General features: G+C 48.3%; 1 protein-coding gene across 4 annotated transcripts in view; it reads right to left on the bottom strand.

The window, feature by feature from the left end:
* ERI3 (ERI1 exoribonuclease family member 3) overlaps positions 1-21,357 on the bottom strand; it is a 136,113-nt gene that overhangs the window by 90,887 nt on the left and 23,869 nt on the right. For all 4 annotated transcript variants that reach the window (XM_052800424.1, XM_052800425.1, XM_052800422.1 and 1 more), the window contains 3 exons: positions 20,730-20,846; positions 14,409-14,468; positions 12,081-12,172 (listed from right to left, as the gene is read on the bottom strand). In XM_052800424.1, coding sequence (XP_052656384.1) covers positions 12,081-12,172; positions 14,409-14,468; positions 20,730-20,846 — 269 coding nt within the window. The remainder of the gene's footprint in view (positions 1-12,080; positions 12,173-14,408; positions 14,469-20,729; positions 20,847-21,357) is intronic.

Genomic DNA, 21,357 nt, shown 5'->3' on the forward strand with positions numbered 1-21,357 from the left:
CCCCCAGACCCTTGGGAACCTGACACTATGAAAACTCCTTAAAAACAGATTTCTACACACAAGCTTGCTGTGACAGTCCGTGTGCTTATTATACAGCATCTTATGAACAGGAGTGTACAGAATCGGCTACTGTGTACATCTACCACACAAGCATGTTCTCAGTGAAAGTCACTCATCATGACCACAGGCTGCAGCAGGTGAACTTCCAATTTGTCATCAGGAAAAACTCTTCACTGTGCAGGTAATAAAGCACTGGAACAGATTGGTGGTAGAATCTCCTCCCCTGGAGACATTCAAACTCATCTGGAGAAGACCCTGAGCACCCTGATCTAAGTTTGAAGTTAATTCTGCTTTGAGCAGGGGGCTGGATTAGAGATGTCTATTTAAATCATTCTGTGATTCACGCTGCAGCAGAGCCTGATTACACAGAGCGTGTCCTTTCTCCATCTATATGGTCTCTTAGAAGTCTTTCATACAGACGCTAATTTAGTAGTCGCCTGGTCCTCTGCATACTAGCTGTTTTAAGAAGGAGTTTTCAGACTCCTGCTGCAGAATACTGTAATTACGCACCGAGTAAGGGAATATATCTGATGCAATGGATGCACCCGCAACGCATCGTGTCTAAGCCCCCTCAAAACCAAAACACGCACAAAAACTAAGCTAAATTAAACACGCTTCTCCTCCCACTGCCCAATTCCCACTGCAGAAGTGTTTCTCCCCAGGAAACCAGAGCATGCAAGACCTAGAGCAAGGCACTGATCTAGAACTAAGAAGACACGTCCTGTCCCAGTCCTTCCTCAGACCTGCTGTGCAACAGGCAGGAGGAAACCTCGTCTTTTCCATGCCTTGCCTGTCCAGACCATTTAGTGTATAAACTCTCTGGGACAAGGGCTTCTCTGCTATGAGTCATAAACTGTTTAGTGCCTAATGGTAAAGCCCATAGACGCTTAACATAATACAATCATGTCACTTAAAGGCCATTAGTCTCCAGTCTAAACAGCACTTTTCCAGTCACAAAGGCGACCTGCCAACTCAGGAAGGCAGGATAAGGGACGTGGGTGGCCAGTCAGGTCACTAGACTCGCAGACACCCGACGTGAAGCCCCAAGCAAGGATGGAGCCCAGCCAAACAGCATGGGGGAAAGCCATGGCAGCTCTAGCAATCAAAGGGCTTTATCTTCTGGGCTTTCTTGAACCACCTGAATCAGCCGAAAGCCCCTGCCTGCCAGGTGAAAAACCCCTCTACCTCCAGCCACAGCTGTACCACTTGCAAGGGGGGCAGGAGGCCCTCACCCACACAGAGGGCCTCCAGCCTTCTGCATCACCTCTCTTCCCACTCACCGAAGCAGATCACTTATCTACAAGAAAATACGCCATTCCATTTTGTGATGCTGTTTGAGCCCCTCTTCTTTCCTGGCACCGTCTCTGCCCTCTGGCACCACATCATCCAGGTCTACTCTCTCATCTGACTTCTGTGATTGCCTCTTCTTCCCTCTCCCCACTGAAGGGAAGACAGAAATCCTATAAGGAGCCAGTGGGATGGGGTAAACCCCTCCCTATCCCCTCTGATGATACACAACCCAAAATTAGACGCACAACAGCTTCATGGGCTCTCGGCAGCCTCCAGGCCGGCAGCAGTGGGGAGCCTGGCACATCATGTAACAGCGTCCGAGCACACGTTTCTGTGCAGCTGCAAATTACATCTGCACAAGGGGGAACAAGTTTGTCTTTTCCTTGTGGGGAAGAGACCGCTCCCCACCTCCAAGCACAAGCTGCCATTAGTATTTGCTTCGCCAGAGAGAAGGCGCAGCGAATCCTCCAGAGCAAAGGACAAGTGCAGCAATTAGGATGCAGGGGCTGCGGGAGCTGTTTAACAGCATGACCCGGAGGTCAGTGCCGCCGACTTCCAGCCCTGCATAAATATTGTATGAGTCGGGGAGAGGGGCTGTTACAGCCACCCTCAGCAGCAGCCCTCCCCCCTCCATCGCCACTCTGCATCTAGCTAGATATGCCAGCAACATTATTTACAGATGTGACAGTTGGGAAAATCACTTGAGTAACTAGGGGAATGGGAAAGAGCTGCTCGGTGGAGCAGGTGCCTGGGAGTGGGCTCCTACCCACACCTTCTGGTTCCCCTTGCAGGGTGCTTCTCTACACATGTAACTCCCAGATGGCACAGCCTGTTCTCAAACCAGAGGATGAAACACCACCAAGAACAAGGAGGGGAGGCTGTGAGCTCCCCTCTCAAAGGTTGCCCAGGGGTTTGATTATCAATGCTGCTGAAGGACACTTCAGCCAGCAACTGCTTTCCAGTTTCCTATCGGTATATCTGCCAGACCCTCCCTTTGGAGGGAGCTTTATAGCAATATAAAGAAAGGCTTTATAGAAAGCTTACTCTCAGGCTCTGTCCAGGTAGCTCTGCAGAAGGGTCCCTGCTCCCCCACAGCCACAGCAGCCTCATCCCTGCAGAGACTCCCCCAGCTGCTGTTTGGTACCAACCACCTTCTTCACCTGTGACCTGTCCACCGTTTAATCTCTGAAGGATCATCTTCACCTGCAGCTTCAGCTACACTGATCTGCACCGTCCCTGCTGCATCCTGGAAGGACCTCTCGTGCCTCTGCCCATTTTTTTTCTGGAGATGCCAGCTGACTGCACATTTGCCATGATGCTCTACACAAATACAAACCTACTTTCAGGTTCACTGAGACTGGAGGCTCCCGAGGACAAGGACACAGGCCATTCTTCAACTGTACCAGCAGCCCATGAACTCCTAGGGGCACACAGCTAATAAACATTACCGCCCTGGGCAGCACACAAGGGCTACAAGATAGGAAACACAGCTTGGATGTGCTTCTGCCCACGATACCCCTCCAGAAATTCCTCTGCTGCTCTGTGGCTGGCTGCTGAATCCAGGGAAGGCAGAAGCCCGGTCTTACCATTCGCAGCTTTCCTGAACTCACTGTGCAATTAATGGGCTTAATTATTGATGGCAAAGGCAGGGAAGGGAGGAAAGAAAGAAAAAGCCAACGAGAAGGGAATGATGTGGGGGTGGCAGGCGCCAAAGGTCTCCAAAGATCTTCCCTCAGCCTAGAGCAGAGAAAGAGCCCCTAGCCGCTCTGCCGCTCCCACGGCCCTGCTCTAATGCTCCCTGACATGCCTCTGAAGACAGCGAGCTGTTTGCAGTCACCACCGTGATTTGTTAGTAATTATTTTCACGGTGTCACATTGCTGTCACTCTCTTAACAAAGAGACAGGCAGCCCGAGGCTGCCTGCGAGAAAGAACCAGCAGAGAAAAGGAATTGTCAGGCACCCAGGGATCCTCTTTGCTTCTCGGGTTTCACAACCAGAGTCCTTACCAGCTTCTGAAGAAACTTCTGAGGAGAAGTGGCAAGTCAGAATCATCTCCCATCCTGGTCACAGCAAGAGGAATTAATCACTTAGCCCCCTCCTAATTTCACCTTACCTGTAAATCCAGTGCAAGACCCAGGTGCTCAGAGCCCCTTAAGCCAGCGATTTGCTTCAGGCCTGCAGCAAACGCAAAAAAACTTTGGCAACTGATGACTTTTAGCGCTCCCCTTGCAAGCTCCAATTTCTTTTCATGTGGTCTTGCCGTTAGACCGCGCTTCCCAAGCACGGCAACCCTGATGACAAACCCCTGCCTAAGCCTATCCCCCTCACACACATTAACCCTCCAGACCGGCCACGTGTGCTCTCCCTACACCAGTCTCATTAATCCTGACACGCTGCTGTGCTCCGCATGGCAGTAACATTTCACTTGGCATTTCGCAATGCCAGGGGACCTCAGCATCTTCCTCACACCTGAAATACACAGAAAATGGCTTGCCGTCTCTGTCTTCTCATACGCAGCGCAGTGGCTTGGCAAGAACCTCCCCTTGAACCACCTCCCATCCATCCATCCATCCACCCACCCATCCATCCATCTCACACCTGCTGTGCAGCCACAGCTATCCATCCTTTGGCTGACTTGTCAGTCCAAGGTAATCACTTCTTTCCCAGTAAGTGTGGAGCTTGCTTGGGCCCCAAGGAACAGAAGCTATTTTGGCACCTGAAGTGTCACACAATATAAGGATATAGAGATGAAAGACTGAGACACCTGGCCAGTCAGCCCTTAAAGCGCCCTTGATCGCTATGCAGAAAGCAAGTGGACTTCCTCCACAGCAATTCCAAGTTTGAATTACTCCCGGCAGAAGTGTTCTTCCCCCACCTGCTTACTGGCGGTGTGCAAGGGTCAGTCCCTGCAGCCACGGGGAGACCTACGTATTAATTCACCCTCTTAGCACAGGGGCAGTTTGGAAATATTAAGCCTCACGGTCTAAGCAAAATCCTCCTGCAATTAACTGCATGGAAGAACACTGACTCAGAGGGCAGCTCCTTTTCAGGGGTCCTTTTAATAACCAAGAAATGGCACATACATGCTGTGAAGAATTAGGATCACCATTGGGAAGCTAAATGGTCCATAAAATGTAACAGTTCTCTTCAGAGCTGGGAGCATAGCGAGCTGGAGGAGAGGTCTTGGCAACCTCCCACCAGCCTCCTCCCTCTGCCTGGTTTGCAGGGGACACACGTGACTGCAGGCAGGGACAACGAGCTGAACTCAGCCGGTGCCCAGGCACCTCCAGCATGCTGGCCGATGGTCAGCACCGAGACCTGGCTCAATACCCAGATGGAAAAACTGACGCAGGGAAATTAGGGATGACCAAGAGGCACCTATGGAGGGAAAACGAAAGGTGTCCCAGACTGTAGGTGTTGGGCAGATGGGAGGAGAAAGCCCTGCTCACAGAGGCAGAGAAGGCTGGTGGGACCAAGGCAGGATGAAGTCCTGGGCAGTATGAGCTTCCCGCACACAGCCCCAGCAGCACATCACACTACTTCCTCAGTCTTCTTCTCCCCAACTCCTCTATTCTGCTCTTTCTTCCTGTACCACCTCCACGTGCCTCACACCATTGCTAACACCTGGTCCAGAGCAATCTCGGAGCACAAGACACCATCTTCAGGGTGCCAGGCTGAGGGCAGCACCCTGGCCAAACACACAGAAAAAGGTGACTCCAACGTGGAATGGACTCAGCTAAAAAAGTTAGTCTGCAGCTCCAGCATCCTCCCGAGAGTCCTGCACACACCCAGACATCCACTCCTCAGGATACGGAGAGTTGCTGGACAAGGCACACGAGAATATGCTGGAGGGAAAATACCAGGGATGACCTCAAGATGGCCCAGTAGGTCTTTGCCAGCCAGGAGCTTCAGGAAGAAAGGGACTGAACCCATCCAGGAAAATGGCTCCCAACAGGAAACAAACATGCAAACAAAATAAAATGCTTTCAAGAAAGCTACTGACTTATACAAGGCTTGAATAGAGCAAGTGAAAGGGAAAAGACGCTGCTCCCAGGCTGGCAGTATTTTTCAAGCAGAGCTCTCTAAGCAGAAAAGCCATGAGAGCACCACTCCCAGCCAAGCCACTGGGAAGGCAGCACTGGTGCCAACACACAACTGCTTTGCTTCAGCTGGGAAGTAAGAAGAGCTGGGATCCAAAGGGATTTTAGCATTTTAGCCCCAGCATGAAACACTACAGCTGTCTAATGCTAGAAAAATTAAGCTTTTTGAAGTAATAAAGAAAATTCACACTTTGTGAAGCTAATCTTATTTTTCACACATGCCGCAGACGACAAAACTCAGATGCAAACAGCCCGCCAGTGGTTTATCCTCTGTAGTCCCCAAGCCAACCAGCTTTTCAGTTCCCCAGGGCACAGGATAACCATGATGCTGAGTTGCTATTAGAGGGCTCTCTCATACAGAGGCCAGGGTGTGCTTTTTACCAAATATCCATTATAGACCCATTGATTTTGAAACCGTTTTGCCTGAATTCATTATAACACTGGACACAGAATTCACCTTAGCAATTCCTGCTGCAGAGGGAATTGTGGCTCCTCACTGTATGAGCAGATGACACTAAGACCAACAGCTTGCATTCAGTTCAGCGTGACTGTTTCCAAACACAGCTTGAGTTAGGTTACCCAGGGATGGAAAATCCACCTTCTCCATTCATTACCCCATCCCAATGGTTCAGTGCTGGAAATAAAGTACTTGATGCAATGCCTGTCTCATTCCCCCCCTACACTGTAAATTTATTCCAAGTTTCTCCACTGTCTTTCATGCTGTTTCCAACTTCTTTGGTCCTAATTCCCAGCCAGCAGAGTCCGTGCTCCCCAGAGTGTGTCAGGCATCACAGCTCAATAAATCTGTGGCCACTACAGCCCTGACTATGACAAATGTCTTTGCTATGACGTGCCAGACAACTAGCAGACCTGAAGGTGATAGTCCGTTGCATGATGATCCCTATGCAAAGATTTCATGTCCAAAGCTTAACCCAAAGGCATTCCCAGTCACACATCTCGGACAACATAACTTGCAGAAGCTCCGGCAACCAATGGCTTTCAAACAAAGGCAAGAACAGGAGACAGCCAGGGGAACCACTGCAGAAGGGTAACAAAAGTCAAGTGTGCTACATTCATTTTAAAGAAGAGTGTACAGAGGGGGAATCTTAAAATCCAAAATTTATTTTGCATAAGTAATATAATTTCCTTTAAAAACAAAAAGCTGGACTGCAGGATTGCAGAAGTGAATGGGGTCAGTGCTACTCCCTGTAAGTGCTAGAGAAGAGCATGCTCACAAGGCTTGCTTGCTTAGCTCTGGCAAAGCACTTTAGGATGTAATTACATGAACGACTCCATCAGCAAAGCTGACTCGAAAGGTTCCTGACCCTGGATACTCAGTCCCATCCCTGCACTGTAGTTCACACCACCCTCTTCCTTCAGCCAATGTAACCACATGAAGAGATACACCATAGGCTTGGTCAGCAAAATGACCCCCACTAAAAGCAGCAACAACAAGCTAATCTTTGCTTAGTTGGAAAGGAATTGTTTTATTGTTTTTAAATGCAGATTATTATGTTATCTTTCAGTTGCCAGCTCTTTCTTGTTACTCGCAAAGTCACCCTCCACCCAACCAGCCCACCCTTACGCCTTCTCCTGCCTTTCCCCACAGCTACCCAAGCGGTCCCACTCACTCCTTTCAGTGGCTGTCTGCGATTTCTCCCCCAGGCAGAGGCTACCAACCCCCTCCTGCTCTTGTGATAAAGAACGGCATGCACAAGGGACGCTAACACCATCAATCCTTCTTCATTCATGACCTAAGGCTGATCTCAAACCAAGCCTCCAGGACAGAAGGTTGAAAAGACCAACCCATTGCCACACTCCGAGCTGGTCTGAGAAGGCAAGCGTCCTCCCAGCCTGCGTAACTTGCAAAGAAAGAATTAAAACAGTAAGATAAAATTAAGCAATGGTATAATTTACTGCTCAGAATTTACTAATATGCAACCTAGGAAGAGCACCAAAGGCTATAAACATTTCAAGACACTTCACTGTTTTATCACTATATTAGAGAGTACTTGCCTTTTAACACTTATTTAAGAAAATAAAAAACTTCTGAGCAGTAGTTTCCTGTAAAGACATAAATTAGCATGTTCTAATCAGCCACAGTAAGTGCAGTACAAGCATCTTCATGTCAGAGCTATACAGACCAAAGCCTACATGCATTTTTACCTATGTTCAACACATTTGCGGAATGATCCAAAACTGGAAGGAGAAGGATTAACTGATGCTCTTGACATTAACGTGCAGGTCTGAGATTCAGCACATGTGGCTTCAGCTCCTTTCTCTGCCTCTGCCTGCCTGCACAACCATAGGCATATCACTTAACCTCACTGTATCTCAGCTCTGTAGCTATGAACACACAGTAAAAATGCTTCTTTGGTTGCCGAGATTAATTCACATTGTGCTTAAGAGCAGGCAAACCGGTTCCATACACGGAGGGAGGCAATTTGACATTTCAGAGGAGATAAACCACACTAAAGAGCTTACATTACAAGGGTTCAACCCTGGCAGACACCAAGTACCCTCTTTTCCACTAAAACCGTCTCCTGCAGTCAGCAGCTCCCTCAGCCCTTCAGAGGCACGTTACCCTCGCCACCCAATGCCACATCAATGCAAGTTGCTTAATGAATAGTGGCAGTTCCATCCTAGGTGCAGGATGAGGGCCAAGCACTAAAGCAGTCTACACCAGGTATCTGAATCCATCCCTGGAGCTGTTAAACTTGGAGGATAGCTCCTTGCAACAGGCTAAAGGAATCCTCCCACTGAGCACTTGGAGGCCCTAGGACCGTGTGCCTAACGAGGCTGTATCCCCACTCATATTTTAGCTTGGCAGGTCTGGTGCTCCTTTCATCTTTTGCTTCAGGTAGCTCTCTTTAATTAATAACATTTCTGTGTCGACACAGGGAACTTTCCACCCAGAATGAATGGCCCTCTCTCATTAGAACCACGACTTGTCATGATGTATTCAAGAGCAGCAGTGTGATTCATTCCCTTGTCTGGGAACGAGGGGTGTTGCTGGGGGGTGGTGGGGGAGAAGAGTCTCTGTAATGAGTGACTGATATTTGCTGAAGTTGATATGCGACTCTGTCGGCTTGAACTGCCTTGTCAGGACAAGCCTTCAGAAAGGTGATGTTCCTACTCAAGAGGTTTTCCTCATTAAAGAAATTGCATCTTAACAAGAGGGAAGGGGAGGGGTGGCAGGAGAGCTGCTGTCTCCCCGACTCCAGCCTGGCTCACACACACCGAGCGCTGAAAGCCGGTGGATCCAGGCGCAGCCAGTAGAGGAGCAGTGCTCCATTTCTGAGCCCTCTCGCACAATGGGCTCTCTCCAGCAGCGACCAAATCCCTCCAACAGGGACTCTCCTTCTGATGGTGCACCACACCCATGACAAAGCCTTTGGTGGCATGGCCGAGGACCTTGACTCATGCTGAACGTCCATGAACCCTTCCCAGATGCTTGGTGTCCTCTTCTGGACACCCAGCTCCTTATGACTAGTGCTCCCCTGCTGTCAGAGCGAAGCCAGACAAACAGCTCTGTGATCTTCCAAGAAAGCTCCAACGTTCAAGAGAAACAAGTCTGTAGCCACACAGCGCCTCATTCCCTGAGGATCCCCGAGCCAAGCAGAGGTTTCCCAGGTCCTTTAGCAGCTGAGTTTCCATCTTGAATCCTGCAGACTCAGATACTGCTAGACACCATCAGCAGAGAGCAGTACCTTGACAATCACTATTCCTCTGGTGTTTTTCTTTGAGCTAGGAGTGTTATACATATTGTAACTCCTGGCTTCGACAGGGCTATTTCCCCACCTTGTCCCCACATCCACCATTTACAGGCTTGTAGATTCTTCCTCTTTGTTCCAGCCACTCCCCCCATCCAGTTTGCTCACCCCATTGTGCCTCCCAGTGCCCTGGCACCTACCAGTGGCACCCACTGGAAGCACTCACAGTAGACAGCCCTGTCCAGAAGATACCATGTCTTAGCTCTTCAACAGCACAGGCAGACAGAAGCCAAATTAAATGCCCAGGTCATTGCTGGAGAAGCCAGGAACAAGGCTGCATGGTTTCCCACCAAGAGCTGAGCTAAGGACAACGGAGGACAGGAACTCCGAACCTCACGAGACACTGGGTAAGAGGACTGCAGCTTGCTTCGCAGGCAGCTCTGCAGGCAGCTGTCATTACCAAGCAAGCAGGAGCAGCAGAGTTAGGAATGGACCTGCCCCAAGTTGCCACTGCCCAAGCCAGGAAGCACCGCACTCACCTCATTGTCCTGAATTCCTCTGGAACCCAGTGGGGTTTCTACCACACAATGCTTCCATCAACACACTCCTCCAAATGTGGACAAGCAGCACCGCCTCCCCTCCCACTGCCCCAGTGCCTTCTGTGTCCCACGTGTGGTCTTGACACAGTCGCAAAGGGCACCAGCTACACTGCAAGTCTTGAAGGGAAGCACCGGGTGATTCCCTGGAATACCTCCTAGATGTTCCACATCTCTCAGGCTCTATCTCCCTGTCTGAGCGGCCTTGTTTCAGCTCTCTGCCTTCCCTCTTTAAAAAGAGATGCTCAGTTCTGCTTTGCTAAACCCTATTTGGCAATGTGTCTAAACACAGGCAAACTTAATTAGTTCAGGAGGGAGACTCGGCATTTGTGGTGACGGATAAAAGTAATGGGAAATGAGACAAGTCAGAGCTGGCAGGGAGTCCTCACTCAAGCCTCATTCACTGGCACGGCGCTAATCAGATGTGACGCTTCATGCTGCGGCACCCAATCGGCGATGGAGTGGCGTGATGTGCTACTCACCAAGCGGCTGCAGCCAGACTCCCGCTATCCATGTGGTTGGAAACACGAAATGTATTTTCTGCTTTGCCCTGGAGACGCTTCAGGATTGAATTCTGAAGTTAATGGTTTAAAAAAAATTTTTAAAAGGAAGAGGGAGAAATGAACCACTCGCTGCAACCTCATGGCCAGGAGTGGAGTCTTCTTTTCCAGCTGACTAGTGAGGCACAATCCATGCGAGAGACCACTGCAAATGGCGAATTGAGTATCTCTGCTCCAGAACTGCATGTCCTGCTGAGCGAGCTCACCCCACAACCTCTACGGCTCACCAGAAATGGGGCTCATTTTTACCTCTATTTTCCCACTGTAGAGCTCTGAAGCAAAAAAACCCCAACATCCAGAAGGCTGCCCACTCCATACAGACACCAAGTTAGGATGTCATTATCTGGGAACCTTGTCATCCCACTGTGAAAGTGATGGAAAGATGGGCTTTGAGCAAAGATAACTCTGTTCCTCACAGCCATCACCAAAAGTGGTAAACTGGACTCTCAGAACAGCAATACAGGAGTAAAGAACTGAGAAAAGAGAACAGATGAGAAACAGAAGTTTAGCACATCCCTGCACCTGTCTTTGTGCTGGTCTCTAATAAAAGTTTAAACATAATATATGAAGAAAAATAAGCCTCACTTCCAATTTAAACCAGTAACACAGGAACTGGCAATATATATCAGCTCTGGACACTGCCCCAGCAGAGACCCAGATTTTGACTCAAAAGCTTGCATACACACCCCTGTCTAGAGCACGGCAAATTTCTCATCTCCACTAGCGCCTGTGCTGCTGTTTCGGTCCTCGTATCTCATGTCTCACTAATCATACCAAGAAGAGGCAAGGAGCTGCCACTCTACAAAGACCACTCTGCAGGGAAGAACTGGTGTTGATTGCTCCCAGGCTGTATGCAGTTTATTTAGGCTTCCGACTGGAGGAAATCAACGTCACAGTGAAAACCAAGTAACACTACTAACGAGTTGTGGATGTCAGTTTAGCATTGGACGTGTCAAGCCCATGCTTTACCAGTGTGATAACAACAGGAGTCTTTATCCAGCACTCTGAGGAAATGAAAAGCTGAAGCAAGATTATAGGAATCCAAGTGAATTCAGCAGAATATGACACTGATCTGCAAATACCTTACAGATTAGACTAATCTAATTCTTAGACATTTAACTCGGTTTTTTTGAATAACATTTTTAGGTTGGTAGTCTAGCTATTTTCATAACAAAACACACACATACACTGACACTTGCAGATCCCAGTGCAGGTCCCCACCTGGTACTCTCCAGATGTTCAGTTGGGCGACTGTAAGATGACCTTAACGATAAGAACACTGATGAAGCATACCAGACTTGGCTTGTACTCTCTTTCCAAAGACTACTCTGTGATTCACATCCAGTTACTGTACCAGGATGACAGAGAGAAAGCCTTGCACATGGAAGTCAGGTAAGGACCATTGCTCGATTTGGGTGTACAGAAAGAGTTCCATGTATGTGCTCAGAAATATCCATCCCTTTGGAAAGTATATTGGATAAAAGGGAAAACATCACAAAGCTCCAGTTTCAACCTTTCTTGGGGTTCTGAAAGGATTCATTTGCTATAGGGAATATCCTACACAGTGATCTTCCACTATGCCCAGCACCCATCTGTCTTCTTAAACAAGCCTCCACTCCCACTTACGCATGGCAAACAGCGATTTCCCTAAGAAACAAAGACTAGGGACAGTCTGAGGCTTGTAAGGACAAAGACATATGCACTACAGGCAAGCATGGAGCAATGAAGCCCAGAAAAATCTCCCTCCCCTTCCATACTCACATCACTTTCAAATCCCAGTCTCCACAGGTCACAAAAATCGACTTGACGCTGGGATCTAAGAGGCCTTCCTTCGCCATCCACTCGTCAACCCTCTGAAAGGAAGGCAAGAAAAGGGGATGAGTTTTGCAGAGACAGGCCGAGCCACAACAGTTAAACTCAGATAAGCTGCTTGCAATCAAGAGAGAAGAAAATTGTGATCTTATCCACCCTCTCCCTCTCTCTCTTCTCTCTTTGCTTGCCATCTCAACAACAGCACGTTTGGACCTTTGAAGATTTCTGATAGGAGACATCAGGCAACCAGAGCAGAGACGATCTTATCAGACACCGCAGCAGCTCTGCTTGTGGAGGGATGGAAGTTGTGCAGCGTTAACGGGACGATACAACTGCACTGTTACCTGGCATTCCTCCTCCACTTTTCCTCTCCCTGTACCAAATGGGCTTATAGTGAGCATAACTTGTGTCCCCTCCAGTGAGAAAACATGGGCGTCCTGGGATGCTACCCCTAACCTACAGCATTTCTCACATGCTCCAATTCATACGCCTCCAAGGGGATATGGGAGAGGGGGAGAAATGGAAAGGCTGGGCACACACAGGCACTGTGCGGCAGTAAGAAACAAAGCTATGCGTCCCCTTCCTCTCCAGGCTGGGTCTCTCTTTCCTCCTTACAGTTCTGAGGTAGTGCTTGTGCAGGGTACAGTGTGGATTTAAAGTGAATCCACTATTCCTGATCAACTTCCCATAGGGACAGATGTTCTGGATCCACTTCAGAACGGGCCATGTTAATCTGGAGGATGCACGTCCACCTCAGGGATTAACCTAGACTAAAACCGCTGCATAGACACTTACTCCAGCTAGAACTAGCAAATGTCATGCCCAAAATCTTCCAGTGACAGGTGACAGGCAATCCGCTGCTATTATGCAGCCTCACTAGCAGCAGTTCCAGTGCTTCAGCAAGAGAAATCCCTCCTCTTTTCCCTTGCTCGACACCTTCTGCTCCTGAATAAACTAGCACGCCCCAGAAGCTGCCTGACCTGAATCTCATTTTAACCTAGAAACGTGTGGCTGTACGAACACCTTTTCAGTCATAAAAAAAAAAAAAAAAAAAAATCTACAGAAATGTTTCCACACTCATAGGAAGCTCCCATAGAAACAGAATGAACCATTTTCTATAATAGTCCAGCAGCGATGTACATTCACCCATCCAGGCAAAGAGGGCTCTCCCTCCTGGGGAAGCAGGCACAGGCATTCGTATGCTTACGGACATGCACCGCTGCTACGTGCTCTCTGGAGAGCACTGGGGAGAGTTGGGTTTGCATGGATGCAAGACGTCACCTTCACAGAGCACTGTCTTCAGCCTCGTGTCACTGCCGCAGCTTTTCTGGCAGAGGACGGCTCTTCTTTCTGCAAGTTATTGTACAACAGCCCTCTGGAGTAAAGCTGCCCTCAAAGCAGCATCCAGCCTCTCAGCCACACTTCTGCCTCCCTTGGGCTGCCAGGATCTTCCAGCTTGCCCTGCACGAGGCTCCCCGGAGCGAGGGATAGCAGCAGTAACCTTTCTACACTCCCTGATGGGAGCCCCATGAAGTGCTGTCTCCATGGAGGATTTTAAAGCCTTTAATTTGATTTCCTCAGATAAGCAATTGTTGCAATTATTCTGATTAGGAACAATTAGGTAACACAGCAGTGGAAATCCTGACAGAAACAATGCATCGAACACCAACCTGCAGCCCAAGCGGGCTCTGCTTGAGGAGGTTTCCTTCACTATTTGACTACCAACAAAAGCTATTGATGGAGAAATACTTCCAAGCTAATTAAGCCCTAAATGCTGTAGGAATTCAACATTAAGCAGATGGCATTATTAGGGCCATATCTGCATTCGCACATCCTCCAGATTAGATTTAGAGGCATTTTCTTTCTATACTACATGTATTATTGAGCATTTAAATAGGTAGAAAAAATTAATTTAATAAAGTGCTAAGGGAGGGGAAAGAAAATGAAGGCAGAAGCTCCCGGAGCGGTGGTCTCAAGCAATGTCTTGGTGCTTTAAAACTGGCTCAAGCAAGAATCGCCTCTTCTCCTATCTACTGGCAGGAGTTTGGATATCTTGTCAGCACCCTTGACATGAACAGCTGGAGATGACAGATCAATGGTTCAATACTCTCAGCAGCATGTCACCAATGTGACAGCAAATGTTATTCTAATGAAGCTGTAATCATAGTCAAATTACGCGGTTCGATTCTCAGCAAGGGGAGGGTGCAGGGAAAGAGATGAAGAGGGGACGACAGGACCAGAGGTCAGAGTTCGGGAACTAAAGGTTACTCTGCTTACCTCAAGCACTTGCTGGAGGCTTGGCTGCCCATCCACCATGCCTTGAATAATCCCAGTCAGCTGAAACGAGAGACAAACAGAAAGCAGGCATCAGAGCAGCACTCAAAAGATCATTAGAGAGGTCTCCTCTCCTGTCCATCTCGCTGCAACCAAAACATGCTCCTATGACCCACATGGACATTGCTGAGAAGCCATCCACAGCAGAGTGACCCTGGCAGCTCCCCAGCCACGGGCAAGGGCACAGCTTCATCCCAAACAGAAATGTAGGTGGGCTCCTACCCACACCACAAGACAGCAAACTCTCAGCAGGGCAGCATCTACCTGGGGAGCAGTGGTGCCCTCTACTTCGTGTACTGGCACGATGCCCAAAATGCTGCCCTTTTTCAAAATGCATTTTACCAGTTTTGATGTTGCCTTGACTTACACAGGCAGCAGTAACTACCGGGGTCTCTGGTCATCCCCCTGCTATTGCGGTGACACCAAAGTTGCACGGTGTTAGGTTAACAGAACAGACCACTATTGGTAAGTGAGACCCAGAGTGGACACAGTCAACCTCCTCTGCGCTGGGCAGCCAGCATGCACGCTTTCCCATAGTCCATCACAGCACCTCTCTGCATTTCAAAATTGTATTTAAAACAACTGAACGAAATCTGAAGAAAACCGCTTTCTTCCAGCACCCTGGTCTACTCTGTTTTTCAGGAGGTTCCTTAGGAGCAGGTCCTGCCAACAGATAGTCCTACTGACTGTACCCGGACTGCTTGGCTGTTTAAAGCTAGACACACGCATAAAAAGATGCAGTCTCATGGGCTTCTGCCTGTGTCTGCCCAGGATAGCTTGAGGCACATGGAAAATAGATAATTTTTCTGTCTGTCTTCCAACTGACAAAACTGTCTTTTAACATATTGAATATCGGAGGTCAGTAGCTTGCCATCAATGCACCCAAGTAATTAAAAAAATCATTATTAAAACAAGTGCACACTACAGGATTTCACTTCATGTGGCACTTTCCTGAAGCTACACATCTCGCACGTTTTCATAAAACAAAGGTCAAACACAGCCTAGGAGCATGCCCTGCTGCCTGCACACGCATCCAAGCCTCCAGAAGCCACAGCGTCCAGTCAAGATGTGCTGACAGCCCCCCCACCACCCAGGAGTAACTCTTCCACACAGACCAGCTCAGCCTACTTGTAAAACATAAGCCCTCTCACAAACCACAGGGCTCTGCTTTGTTAAATGTGTGGCAACTGAAAGAAGCTCAATGGTTTCTACCTCTCTGTTTCTTTGGCTGCTGGCTTACAGCACCGAACTCAGAGGAAGGAAAAAAAAAAAAAAAAAAAGAGATTAAACTCCAATTAAACTGTAATTACATTTAATGAATACCAAATACCTGACTCACTGAATAAGCTGTAAGTAGAAAGATTATTTTCTCATAGTGACTTCCATGGAATGGTAATATATACCTTTTAGGGGAAGTATTTTAATTTTAAGAATGCAGAGTTCCTCTAGGTGGGTTTCTCAAGTTCATCAAGGCATTATGAGGTGGAATTTTAAGGAAGTGGAGGGACACAAACACTCTTTTATATTCCAGAAACTGTTTTTATATTAATCTGTATTTTAGTTGGGTAACAGCTGCTACCTACAGACTTCCCATGCTCTGAGAGACAAACAGATTTGAGAGATCAACGCATGGCTTTTTAGAGCAGTTTTTAAAGCTCACTGGCTTGTTTTTTTGCTTTTCTTGCCATCTTTCTCTCCATGCATTTGCCTGGCAGAGGTGGACAGCTCACCTACTGCAAAGTGCTGGCTCTATCTCTCAGAGGGCAGCTCAGATCAAACCTCTGGAAGTGTCTGAAGATGAGCTTTTGGGAAAGGATTATAGAATAGCTTGGGTTGGAAGGGATCTTTAAAGGTCATCCAGTCCAACCCCCCCTGCAATGAGCAAGGACATCTTCGACTAGATCAAGTTGCTCAGAGCTCTGTCCAACCTGACCCTGAATGTTCCCAGGGATGGGGTATCTACCACCTCTGCGGGCAACCTGTTCCAGTGTTTCACTACGTTCATCATAAAAAATTTCTTCCTTATATTTAGTCTGAATCTACCCTCTTTCAGTTTAAAACCATTATCCCTTGTCCTGTCACAACAGGCCCTACTATAAAGTCTGTCCCTATATTTCTTATAAGCCCCCTTTAAGTACTGAAACGCTGCAGTAAGGTCTCCCTGGAGCCTTCTCTTCTCCAGGCTGAACAACCCCAACTCTCAGCCTTTCTTCACAGGAGAGGTGCTCCATCCCTCTGATCATTTTTGTGGCCCTCCTCTGGACCGCTCCAACAGGTCCGTGTCTTTCCTGTACTAAGCATGACAGGCAACCTTTCAGTATCACGGCCGGCACTGATGTAAATGGCTTCTACCGCTCCAGGCACCTTCAGGACTGCATCTCTTCAGTGCCGCACCCCTGATGGCCATGGGAGGACAGGGTGAAATGGCCGCATCCAGACATTTCCCATCAGGAGGAGGGAGGAACAGGAAGGTGAACACAGAGGTCCCACCGAAGAGTCACTGCTTGATCTTGCCCAAGACTCCTTCCCTCCTTCCTTGCCAGGCCAAGAAAAGTACCAACTTATCCACACAAGAACACATCGCCAAGCACACAAGGCCACAAGATTCATGCTGCAGAAATCGCACTCACAAATACAAAGGGATATACCTGCTCTGTGGGTACATTTCAATACAGGTCAGAGAGCGCTCAAAAGGGACCAGATTTCTACTCTCTCACCCTTTCTGGTCCTTTCTTATCAGTTATGTCCATCTGTAACACCCAACCTAGTGCATTGGGTCTCTGCAGCATTATCTGGTCTTGCAGCTTTGATAAAGTATAAAGACATAAAACTGCACAATTGTAAAGTTTCACTGGCGATCCCAAGAAGCACATGGTACTTGGGAACATAAACAAGCTATAAGACATTTATTTTTTTGTACTTTTATTGTCTGTTCCTTCAGGAAAAAAAAAAATCAATAAAAATTAATCATAAAAAGAGAGCAAAGTACCATGAAAAAACCTGTACAAGCACCTTTTGTGTAGAGGAAACCTTTCACTTAAGCTCCTGGCACGAACTGTCTTGGGCATCAGACAAACCACTTGCATCTTCCAAAAGGGCATGATGAGCTTTATGAACCTAACAACAGCTTTTAACTACTTGCAAGCACTTTCCACCTTCTCTGTCTAAAACGTTCAGCACACCCCTCATCATCACCAAGCCTTGTAACCTGTTGTTTTACAGAAGCAGGTCAAGAGAAAGGGGACCAGAGGAGGGCTACAGAGTGAGCCAGCACTGGAAGACATGCTTCTGGCCGTTGGTGTGGGGAGTCAGAAGAACCTCCTGTAGCCAGGGGAGAGCACAGACACACCAAAAGCTATGCAAACGGATGCCTTGAGGTTGACCACAAGCTCTCCACCCTTGCAGGCACCCTTCCCATGCTGTGCTGTCTTCCTTCTTGAAGAAGAGGGATGTGAGAGGTACTCCAGACCCAAGGAGTAACATCGAGCAACCCCAGTAATCCTCCCACACGGTCTATACCAAGCAGTCCTATTGCTTCCTGGCAAAGGCAGCAAGTGGAGGGGAGAGGGAAAAGCAGCAGCACAGCAGACAGGCTCCCGTGTAATGTCAACACCACTGCTTTTCCTACAGTTTATCTGGGAAACCATCGTATTTCTACTCCAAGACAGTTTGCTGATTACCTAAGCACTTGTCTCTCGTGTACAATCTGATAATCAGGCCTGGTCTTTCTTTGTAGACAAAGAGGCCAATAACTCTCACCCTTTGTAAGTAGAGGTGCCTAGACAAAGCCCTTTACTGGCATTTAGCAAAATGGGTATTTTTCAGAAAACATAAACCAGCTGAAAGTCAATGGCAAGCGTTGGAGCTGTGCGGGCAGCAGCTCTGCAGGAGCTGGACACACAGCACGTCCCAGCTGTGTCCCCGGGGGTCTCAGGGGAACCTACACTTGCAGCACAGGGCTGACCCCTGCACCTGCCTAGCAGGAGCCACTGACCCCACAGGTCTCCACGTAGCCACTACAGACTCCAAATATGGAGTGGCTGCAAATATGAAAGGACATTTTTGCAATTGTTTAGTAAGGTCCTCAGTACGACCAGCTCACCTGTGGCTCTTAAGGCAGGGTTTCAAAGTCAGACCCAGATACGGGGCCCAGGGACAAGCCCAGTTACCCCTCCAGCACAATCCCACTCCCTGGACCTCATGGCAGCCCCTGCAACAGGCAGGGGGACCGCCAAGCCAGGAGGGACAGGGGCCATGCTGTGAACCGAGCAGCACAGGCGCAGTGGGGGGTTGCCCAGGAGCTGGTGGCTTCCAGGCTAGGGTTAAAACCAGCTCCCAACTCAGGACACAAGACACCAGACCGAGGTCAGCAGCAGAGCCTGCAGCACAACACCGCAGCTGGGACACTCATGCCCATCCTGGGGACTCCTGCAAACGCACAGGCAGCACACACACACAGCTTCACTTGCTCAAGGGCTCCATGCAGGGGAGACAAACCTGCAGAGACAGCAACAGCTGCTCCAGGCTCCTGTGAGCAAGAGAAGATGGAGAAACCAGCACCACTGGTCCCATTCAGTCCATTCTGGGTTGAATGTCCCAGTCACAAGCTTGGCATCCAGAGAACCTCTAAAGTCCTCAGGCTGCAGCAGGCTGGAGGCTCCATTCAGCTCAGACAGTCACACCAAGCAAGACACGTAGACTCTTGTGCAAGAACAGAGCTGCAACCTTTAGCAGCGGGGGGAAGGACGCAACAGAGGAATTTCCAGAAAAAGGAATTTTGGTGGGAGTTAATGAGTGAGACGACTTCTCTCTAGAATTTAGATGACATGCAAAACTGACAATTTGGGCTCTACTCTGGAAGATGACGTTGCTTTAGCAAAGATCTGGTGCAAGCTGTGAGATTTATCACATTCGTACAAGCATATGTCCAGCAAGTCTCATGGGGATAAGGACAGCCAAAGTAGTTGTCCAGGCTTCTAGCATTAAGGTTGCAAAATCGTTTCCATTATAACCCTCTGTTTTCACACATTTATAGCTTTCTAAAAGCCCCTCTCCTGGGAATAATGTTTTCTGTGCTTAGTCTTTTTTTCTTTTTTTTTTTTTTTTTTAAGTTTAAATAAAATACCTTCAGATGGTTTTTAGTTACAAGAGAATAAAAAAAAGTATTTGTTTTTACAATGTGGAAATATGGAAGGCGCTGGTTGGTCCTGGAGGGGACTTCACCTAACACAGAGGAGTCATTTTTCCATCAAGTTAGTACAGGCGGGACAAGCACTTCAAGGGCTTAAACCTGCAGCCATGGAGGTCGGGGAAAACATGCCACGGTGTCGATGATGCCAGATGAGACAGGGACAGAACGAAGAGCTTGGATACCCTGGTTCCCACAGTCAGTACTGTAGTCGCTGAGCTGGACAACATGGAACCAGTGGAGTGACAGGAAAAAAAGCCCAAAGCAAAAGGAACTTAAACTTTGCTTTGATGGTTACAACAGGGAGGAAGAACGTACTTGCAGAAACAGTTAACTTTTTGTGTTGAATGAAAAAAAAACAAAACCAAAAACCAAAAAAACAACCCCTGCCCCCCTATTCCTTTGAACCCTCAGGGATTGCATTTACCACCTTCATCCTCTTGTCTGTATCCGGGGAAAGGTGGCCGCAGCTCAAGAGCAGCTGTCCTCAGCAATGAGAGTAACCAAGTAACAAGAGGCCACTTCTCCAGCAATCATTTCAAGTACGCCACAAGCACGACATCAAAAAGAAAGTCTTAAAAATACAGACATGGGTTATCCTACCACTCCGAAGGACTCATCAAACCCCAACAGGCAGGCCCACAGGAGAGTCATTTAGAGCCTCTGAACCATGCAGCCATACAACACTTTATTCCCTCAGACCATGCTCTCTTTGACCTTCCCCACCAAAGAGCAGCACAGCAAAATCATGAAGAGCTCACAGAGAGGCTACAGGATTTTGAGCATCAGCTAACATGAGTGCTTTTTATTTTGTGGTCACCAAGTGAGACGTTAGTTAGTCGTAAATACAACTATCTTAGTTAGCAGATGATAGCTAGAGTTACTTATGAATCCGAACTGAGGTATTTACATGCTACTGCAATGACAAAAAAATGATTCCCCTTGTCCTTAACTCGAGGCTGGCATGACACGCTGCCTTGCAGCCGCACTGTGAAGCTGCAATCCCAACCCCTGGTGCAATGGAAACCTGCTTCCCAGGGAGACTCTTGGAGCACCAGGGAACCTTTGCACTTTACCTCTGTACAGAAGGGCGTAAGCTGGGGATGCACCACAGGCTGAACATACATGTGAAAGGTGGATTCGATCTCCATCGTCCTGCCATTCAGCTTCAGGATAGGGAATTCGATGATTTCCTGAAGAGGGCAAAAAGAAAAGCAGCTGTTCATTTAAAACAAACAGAAATGAAGCTGGAAACGATCCCACGTAGCAAGCTGGCTGTAAAAAGAGGGGCCTGACAGTCCCAAAGAAAACCAAGCCCAATACAAAGCTCTGCAATACAAGTGGAAAGTGGTGCCGAAGCACAAAGTACATCCAACGCCGTGAGCACAGATGAGGACGCTGCCAATGCTCATCGCAGCTGGGATGGGCAGCAAGGAGGTCTCTGTGCTCAGCGCTGCAACTGCACACATCATTGCCTGAGCTGAACCTAAGGAAGATGGTCTAGCACCACTCGCACGCACCACCCAGGGAACACGGAGGTATACTTGCAATGGGCTCACATCTGTTTAGCAAGGACCTCCCAGGGGCTGCGCCCTCCCCAAAACCAGTCCCATCCTCTCCACCTTGCCATCCTTATGGAGGACAGACAACAGGAGCTACTGCATGAGGCACCTCCTTCCCAGGAGAGGCTGAGGAGCACTGCTG

This window comes from Harpia harpyja, chromosome 11 (genome assembly GCF_026419915.1).
Source record: "Harpia harpyja isolate bHarHar1 chromosome 11, bHarHar1 primary haplotype, whole genome shotgun sequence".
In the NCBI taxonomy this organism is placed as follows: domain Eukaryota; kingdom Metazoa; phylum Chordata; class Aves; order Accipitriformes; family Accipitridae; genus Harpia; species Harpia harpyja.